The sequence below is a fragment of the Gymnoscopelus braueri genome (assembly GCF_963280865.1).
Source record: "Gymnoscopelus braueri genome assembly, chromosome: 13".
NCBI classification, from domain to species: Eukaryota; Metazoa; Chordata; class Actinopteri; order Myctophiformes; family Myctophidae; genus Gymnoscopelus; species Gymnoscopelus braueri.
Window position 1 is genome coordinate 43,567,319 of NC_137615.1, and position 9,280 is coordinate 43,576,598.

At 43.6% G+C, this 9,280-nt stretch overlaps 1 protein-coding gene across 3 annotated transcripts in view; it reads right to left on the reverse strand.

Annotated features, from left to right (window-relative positions):
- The window catches only part of LOC308099034 (uncharacterized protein), a 56,716-nt gene that overhangs the window by 17,026 nt on the left and 30,410 nt on the right, over positions 1-9,280 (reverse strand). For all 3 annotated transcript variants that reach the window (XM_080447572.1, XM_080447571.1, XM_080447573.1), the window contains exons 26-31: positions 5,998-6,121; positions 4,101-4,272; positions 3,127-3,339; positions 2,221-2,365; positions 1,388-1,594; positions 512-616 (exon numbers count right to left, since the gene is read on the reverse strand). In XM_080447572.1, coding sequence (XP_080303698.1) covers positions 512-616; positions 1,388-1,594; positions 2,221-2,365; positions 3,127-3,339; positions 4,101-4,272; positions 5,998-6,121 — 966 coding nt within the window. The remainder of the gene's footprint in view (positions 1-511; positions 617-1,387; positions 1,595-2,220; positions 2,366-3,126; positions 3,340-4,100; positions 4,273-5,997; positions 6,122-9,280) is intronic.

The following is a 9,280-nucleotide window of genomic DNA, read 5'->3' on the forward strand; positions in this document are numbered from 1 at the left end:
ATGTGGCACCACAAAATGGCCACCACTGCTATGCCCTATAGGATGAGAAGGAGGATTACAAGGAGAGGAAGAGCTTGGTAGGAAGGGTGATGAAGGGTGAACAGGACAGTCTTTGAGACATACAATGTTTGAATGTGCTGTATTCAGATTGGAATGGTACGAGGGCTGCAACTAACCATTATTTTCTCTTTAAAAAGGAAGAGAGAGAGAGAGAGAGCTGCTCTGATACTATTCATTTGATTGATAATCGATTATTTGACTAATCTATGTGATCAATTTAGAGTTACAAACAACAATGAAACGAGGCACACTTCTATTCATTACCACTCTCCTACTGAATGCTCTTGCTCTCAAATATTTATACATTTTCTGTCGATCGATGAATCCGATTACTTGATTATGCTGTTAGACCCCTACAGTTTAATATTGAATTGTGTCTCAAATACGATATTCTAAGTCAATGATATAAAGTTATTAGACATTAGCTGGTGAATTAGTAGGCGTTCCTCACCTGTGCATCATGTAGCTGAGAGCTCAGGCTGGAGACGTCTTTACTCAGCTTGATGTTCTTCCCCTCTGTCTCATTCAACAGACCTGTCACATTGTCCAACTCCAACTGAGAGAGAGACAGAGACAGAGAGAGAGAGAGAGAGAGAGAGAGAGAGAGAGAGAGAGAGAGAGAGAGAGAGAGAGAGAGAGAGAGAGAGAGAGAGACAGAGACAGAGAGAGACAGAGAGAGACAGAGAGAGAGAGAGAGAGAGAGAGAGAGAGAGAGAGAGAGAGAGAAATGAGTAAGAGACAGACAAAGACAGAGAAAGACGTACAAAGAAGAGAAAGACAGACAGACATGAATTTCAATAAAATGGAACTTGACGCACTCTCCAAGATGAAACAAATGGAACCAAATAAAGATCTTTAAGAAGGACCGTAACTCTGATAGTGTAAATAGAAGTATTTGCACACTCTTCAGAGTTAAATTAACTAACTGTGTAGTGTTGACCAGTGATTCTCAAACTTTTTCATGTCAAGGACCCCCAAAATGATATGCATTTGGCCACGGACCCCCATCTCAAAATATTCTGTTCCAGGAACCCCAGAAGCAAAGATTTGAGTTACAAATGTTCACTTTTAAAGATATTCAAAGATTTGCACAAATTTACACAATAAAAAATAAAAAAGCAGATCTACAAGCTCATAGCACGGCACTCGGTGCCGCGCTATGAGCTTGTAGATCTGCTATTTTTGAATAGCCAAAGTCTAAAAAATGGATGGACATTGTGACGCTTAATTAATACATTTTGCTGGGGACCCCCTGGCACACCCCCAGGACCCCTGGGGGTCCCCAGACCCCACTATGAGAACCAATGGTGTGTCGAGGACGACTCACAGTGATCTTGGTGACGCGCTCGCCCAGCTCGGCCCTCTGCCTCTCGCCGTCGCTGAAGCTCAGCTGCAGGTCGGCCAGCTGGCCGTCCGCTCTCTTCCTCTTGTGCTCCACGTCCTGCTTGGAGCTGGCCAGGGAGCGCAGCTCGGCGCTCAGGTCGGACGCCTGCTTCTCCAGGGCCTGCTTGGCCTTCTCCAGGCTGGCCCTCGACTGCACACGGACACATAATGATAATGATAATGAATTTATTTGTATAGCGATTTATTTTCGAAACAATGTTACAAAGTGCTTTACAGACATGTCAAAAACAAGCAATAAAAACAACCAAGCGATAAAAACAACAACATACAGCAGTAGAAATACAAGTGACAGTTAAAAGCAGATAGACTCAAGAAAAACACACAAGCCACATTCAACTGGTCATAGCTCTGGAATGGAGGGTTCCTCTACTACGACATGCACTGCGTGCGTGTAACGAGCCGATCTCCGTGAGGACGGAGGTCCCGGGGAATATTCCATTATTTCTCAAAGTACAGTACAAATCGCTGATTTTGCTGTCAAGGGGACGAGAGACGATGTTTTAACTCTGGCAGTCAATGAGTTGAGACAAACTCTCACAGTGTCAATCCCTCAACTGGACATAAATACATCAGTTGCACAAGACTGCAGAGGAATGGCGAGGGACAATAACGTAGAATTCTTAATGACTGTGTGTGTCTGTGTGTCTGTGTGTGTGTGTGTGTGTGTGTGTGTGTGTGTGTGTGTGTGTGTGTGTGTGTGTGTGTGTGTGTGTGTGTGTGTGTGTGTGTGTGTGTGTGTGTGTGTGTGTGACCCACTTTCTTGGCCTGCTCCAGCTGCTCAGTGAGCTCCTCCACAGCCTGGCTGTGTTTGTGTCTGAGATCCTGGACCTGTGCTTCCTGACCCCTACCCTGCTCCTCCATGGCTTTCTTCAGCATGGACACCTCCTGCTCACGCTTTGCCCTGCATGATGTCACACACGCACACACACACACACACACACACACACACACACACACACACACACACACACACACACACACACACACACACACACACACACACACACACACACACACACACACACACACACACACACACACACACACACACACACACAGACACACTTGTATTAGACACTTGATGCGTATTACTTTTCTTACTTCATATAAATGCATGTTCAGTCATTGGACTGAATAGCGGAGATGCAGGGCAAGACCAAAGTTCAAAGCATTGTACATTATTCTATTTAGAGTATTATTATTTTTATTTTATTTGTATGCAAAAATGTATAACACTACATATCTATATTTTGGACAGAAAGGCTTTTGTTCTTCACTGTTAAACACTGTTAATGGATTTAATGATTTTTTATTAATATATTTATTAATTAGATTAAATTAAATGTTACTATACGGTATAAATCAGTGATTCTCAACCTTTTTAGGGACCCCCCACCCTGACAAGCACTGTAGGAGTTGAGGCATTCCATTTAGTTTGACTCGGTTTGTGAGCTTGTAGATCTGCTATTTTCAAACATTTACATGTACTTTTACTTTTGGTACTTTAAGTATATTTTCATGCCGATACTTTTGTACGTTTATTCAAGTACAGTTTGAACACAGGCCTTTTACTTGTAACAGAGTATTTTTATATTGCTACTTTTACTTAAGTAAAACATCTGAGTACTTCTTCCACCACTGCTGTTTAACCGGGCGACTGACCGTAGCTCCTGCTGTGCGGCCGTGCTGTCCAGGCTGTCCTCCAGCTCCGTGCGGAGGGCGTTCAGCTCGTCGGCCAGGTCGCCGCGCGCCGCCTCCACTTTCCCCCGGGCCGAACGCTCCGCCTCCAGGTCCTCCTGGAGCTCCGTCAGCAGGGCCTCCAGCTCCCGAACCCGCTTCAGTAGCGCCGCACGCTGGCCACTCTCCTCCTCCAGCCTGGAGAGAGAGAGAGAGAGAGAGAGAGAGAGAGAGAGAGAGAGAGAGAGAGAGAGAGAGAGAGAGAGAGAGAGAGAGAGAGAGAGGCTATATACCTGCTGCACTTTTAACCTGTTGTGTTATTCGATGCGGCCAGTAGATGGCGAGAGAGTTCCCATTCAATCCGGGAACGCATCTGTGTCATCTTAATATTTCTTTGGCTATTCGAAAATAGCAGATCTACAAGCTCATAGCGCGGCACCGAGTGCCGCGCTACGAGCTTGTGGATCTGCTATTTTAGATAAATCATGAACATTCGTGCAAATCTTTGAATATATATATTTTTTTAAGCGAACATTTGTAACTCAAATCATTGCTTCTGGGGGATTCGTCTTCTAAATCCTAACAGTTTTCTGAAAAAACGTATGTTGCTCAAACTTTTTCATGTCAAGGACCCCAAATGTTATTTGGCCACAGACCCCCATCTCACAATATTTTGTTCCAGGGACCCCCCAGAAGCAAAGATTTGAGTCAAAAATGTTCCCTTTAAAAATATATATATATTGAAAGATTTGCACAAAATGTTCAAGATTTTTCAAAAACAGCCTATCTACAAGCTCATAGCGTGGCACTCGGTGCCGCGCTATGAGCTTGTACATCTGCTATTTTTGAATACCCCAAAGTAATAAAGAAACGGTTAAAGCGGTTACACGGATGCGTTCCCAGTCTTAATGGGTCAAGTGGTTAAATAACAATCAACAGGTGTTGTTTCTCTCCCTAACCGGGCCTGAGTGGCTTGAAGCTCCTCCTCCTTGGCAGCCAGCTGGGCTCTGAGCGCCGCCAGCTGGTCCTGCAGGTCAGCCTGCTGGTCCTGGAGGTCGGCTAGCTCCGCCTCCAGCTTCCTCCTGGCCTTCTCCATGTCCTGGCGGGCCTTCTCCTCTTTCTTCAGACGAACTGTAACAAACACAGTGAGACACAACACAACCTCGTTAACTGACCCTGAAGTTCTCATTGTGACCAAATAAAAGAAAATGGAAGACCTATGGCCAAAATGACACAACAAAGCCTGACTTAAATTTTTTCATTTCTTTGTATTAAGTATCGTTGCTGTCCGGCAGAAACCAGCTAACTCAATCTTTCCGCTTTTGCATTTTTTTCCCTATAAATCAGTGCTATTGAACACCCTTTACGTCTGTGTGTTGATTAAAAACATATTGAACCAATGAAAAGTATTAAAAAGCGCTTCTGACAAAACCAGCTAACTCCATTGGATCCACAAACTTTCTGCTAAACCAGCTAAGTCATAGAGTTAAAAATAATAGAGAGGGCACCGGATATCCCCTCACATCCACTTGCATTGAATTGCTCACTCAGCACATATGAGGCGAAATCACCCCTTCTTCCGGGTTGGAAATGTGATGGGCGAGGCCTATTTGGGGCTTCTGCGTGTCACTTCTGTGACGCAAAACGCGTCACAGAGGTGCGCAGCCCCGTGCGCAAGCTCGTATGCAGGCTCGTGAGTCTAGCCCATTGGTCGAAACCGTTTTCGCTCGTTCATGTACAGTGGCCCCAGGTGCAGTAGGCTACCTATGAATGGCCAGCATGTCCAATGCGCTTCAATGCAACCACTGGGTCCTGGGGGCTTGAGCTAAGTCCACCAGAGTGGAGTGAGCTGGTTTTGCTGACTCTAGGCTCCACCCCCTTTTGACCTCCAACCTCATTGTGAGCTTGGAGGTCCATTCAGCTGTTCTTATCAATGATGAACAAAATCTCCTAACTCCACTTTTTGTTTAGTTTTTGTCATTTCCTGAAAAATGAACATTTTGGAGTTAGCTGGTTTCTGCCGGACAGCAGAGATATATTTGTTTATGTTCCCTCATAAAGGATATGTATACGGTTACATGAATGACATGATTTAATTTAGGTTATCCCCATTCTATGTATAGGTGAAGGGTTTTTACAAGCGCAGAAAGAAAAAAAGGGGAAAAAAGGGAAAAATTGGTTGAAATGTCTGTTAACACATTGATTGCCTAGATCGAGTCAACTCGTTTTTAGAATCCATCGCTTGATTGCCTAGATCGAGTTAACTCGTTTTTACATTTTTGGGGGAAAATTCCACAAGGGGCGACCTAACACAGCTTTGGAATGATCGATCGTCTCTCAGAGAAGAACAATGTGGATGTGACGTCATTCCAAAAAACGTCACTTCCATCCGCCCCAATGATGGGATTTTCAGAAAAACGGCTGTAACTCAGTTTCTTTTTTTTCCATTGAAAACCACCCGTTTTCAGCGGACCAAAGCTCCAAAATGGCGGATCACGGTTGGAAACTTGTTGTTCCCATGGATACACAGATCCTTCCGTCTACTCACAGGAAACTTTTTCCGTGTGTTTTTTTTACACAATGTCGGTTCCACGGCGTTTCAAATATCATCGGATTGAGGTAATTATACGCCGGCACGGGGATAGAAAACTATGTTTAATATCTTGGCAGTCAATGTGTTAACAACAGGAACATAAAACATGTGGAAATTATTTTTTTTTAAATTGAAAAAAAGGAAATTAATGATTTATTGTTTTAACATGTTTAGACTTGATAAAGTATAAAAACAAATTGTCATTGTGCCATGCAGCGTGGTAAATAGGGTGAGAGGTCAGTGTGGTGGTGCAGCAGACTGACTCTCCAGGTCGGAGATCATGGACTCGTGCTTGGCCTTGAGCTTCGTCAGGTTCTTGGACTTCTCCTCCTCCTCGGCCAGGTTGCAGCTCAGGTCCGACGACCTCTCCTCCAGGAGCTTCTTCTCCTGGTCTCACACATACACGCACACGCATACGCACACACACACACACACACACACACACACACACACACACAGGCACACACGCGCACGCACGCACACACACAGGCGCACGCACACACACACACACACACACACACACACACACACACACACACACACACACACACACACACACACACACACACACACACACACACACACACACACACACACACACACACACACACACACACATTCAGTGTTATTTTTACCATTTGAAGCCAGTGGTGGAAAAAGTACTCAAATGTGTTCTTAAGTAAAAGTATCAATACTGCAATGTAGAAATACTCTGTTACAAGGATAAGTCTTGTATTCAAAATTTACTTAAGTAAAAGTACATCAGTATTGGCATCAAAATATACTTAAAGTACAGAACGTAAAAGTACTCATTACCCACAATATCTAATTTCACAAGTTTTCAAAATGAATGAAAATATTTTGAAAATAGCATATACATAGGATATTTTCAAATAGCCTATGTATAAAATAGGGCTAAAGTGGTTAATGTATGTTTTATATACACTCTGTTACTGTTGTTTAGTGAATCATGTTATTTGGACTAGTCTGTCTGTGGTGGTATTTGGTCTCCCTGCTCTTCGCAGATCCTGTGGTCTGGTAGGACACCTACTGGTTGTTAAGTGGTACTGCCTGAAGGTCAACATTCTATTTCTCTCCATGAGCAAGCAGGTGTTCTGCTCTAGTGGTGGAAATGTCAGCGTTGCGGGACCCGGGTTCGATATACAGGAGCAAAAGCCCCCAAATATACACACCGGCAAACTATACCCGGGGTTAAAGTGGCCTAATAGGACAGATGTGAAAGTTATGGATTGCAGCGTTATTAACGTCTCACGGCCGATCTACACCAGACTTTTCAAAGCGTGCGTATGCGTGGCGCGTAGAGCGCGTTTGTTTAGATCCAATTGATATCCATGATAGCGGCTACACCAGGCGCGCAGATACGCGAGTCCCGCATACGCAGGCTTTAAAATAGGACTGGATCTAAAAGTGCGTGTGTGCGTGTGTGCGTGTGTGCGTATATGCGCGTGTGTGCGAAAAAAGTCTGGTGTGTTTCCACAGTCAGTCTGAACCCCTGTATTGAGTAGAAATAAAAAACTAGTAGGAAAAAAATGCTTTAATAATAGGCTCTATGCACACCAGCCATAGTATCACTTCCTTCACAGGTGTTACCAATGATACTAATGAAGGCTCTGTTCCATTTAGTGTGGCACAGTGGTTCTCAAACCTTTTAATTTCTAGGACCCCCATAACTCTGAGAGTGTACTAATGGAACCAAATGGACCCGTAATTTGTACACTCTCAGAGTTACACACCCGTAAGAGGCCATTTGGAACCCCCTCAAGGGTCCCTGAACCCACATTTTAGACCCACTGGTGTTGCAGAGTGTTTCCAGTGAGCCAATGTGCACAATATCTCAGCACCCTGACTCTGTTTGACCAGAATGGAACAGAGCCTTCATTAGTATCATTGACAACACCTGTGAATTTCTTCACAATGTGGCTGCTGTGCATAGTAGTAGAGCGGATAAAAGCAATATTTTGGGAGAATCGTTCACTTGGTGATACAAGCGTGAAACTTGGTACAGATCATCTTTAGAGGTCATGTATCGATTTTTTTAATCGAGCCACTTGAAAATCAAAGATGGCGACCATTTTTCAAGATGGCCGACATCTTAGTGGGCAGTTAAGTGATATGATGGTTTATTTGGTGATACAAGCATGAAAATCGGCATGAGCAGTCTCTGTGGGTCACTTGACAATAGGCCACCCACAGCTACTTGAAATTTCAAGATGGCGGCCAATTTTCAAGATGGCCAACACTTTAGTGGAGCAATTAAGTTATATAATGGTTTATTTGGTGATACAAGCATGAACATTGGCATGAGCAGTCTCTGTGGGTCACTTGACAATCGGCCACCCACAGCTACTTGAAATTTCAAGATGGCGGCCATTTTTCAAGATGGCCAACACTTTAGTGGAGCAATTAAGTTATATAATGGTTTATTTGGTGATACAAGCATTAAATTTGGCATGAGCAGTCTCTAAGGGTTGCTTGACAAGAAAACACTCCCAGCCACTTTACATTTCTATTTTCAAGATGGCCGCCCCCTGGATCCTCAAAAGATACATTTTCTCATAGAAATGTATGTTTTTTTTTCATTAAGGACGATTATACGATTATTATTATTATGCTAAAGAACAACTTTTAACACATCACAATATAGTTGTGTTGATTTGTTGATCATAGATAGATTAGATAAGAGTGAATATCTGCACTACCAGGGCACACTGGTGATATATCACTGCTGTTAAACTCAGAGTGGGGTTCAATGTCAGCTAATTGAAAGTTGGTATCCCAAATGCTGTCTAATTTACCCCAAAACAGTTAGATAGCCGCACCTGAATTGACAGGTTGTGCCAGCACGGGAGAGCCGAGCCAAGGTTAATGGGGTTTTAGTTAACCGGATGGTGTACAGATCGCTCAGGATTTAAATGGCATTGGATGAACGATCGAACTAAGTGTAGAACTTAGTTGTATCCCATACATCAAAGTGCTTGGTAAAAGGTGGTAAAAGGATAAACCCTCGGCCTCTGCCTATGCTGCAGACATGGCAGAAGCCATCATAACAGTTGTGAAAACTAACTGGGACAGATGTTTAATTTGTCAGCAGGTCACCAAGGAAAAACTCATTCAGCCGAGTTTATTCAACAGAGAGCACGATCGTACTGGTTATGATACCATTGCAAGAAATGTTCCATTATTTCATAAGATCAATGCTCTGCCTATCTTACTTAGTCCAACCCGACTAGATGAAGGTGATGGCATAGAAAGCACATCGACAAGAAACAGAGCAAAATATAATTCAAGCTGTAAACTTAGGTTCAACAACACAGAGCTGAAAGGGCCCAAAAGAGAGCATCTACATCTGCTGAAGACACTGAAGATACCAAAGATATCCATGTCAAGAGGCCAAGAAGATCTAATGTATGACCGGTCCAGCGATGTCACAACTGTGAACGAGGCCAGGCTTGATCTCTTTGCCAGAAAGCAAAGACAATATGACTTGATCCCACCAACTCAAGCAGCACTCAAAGAGCATGCCAA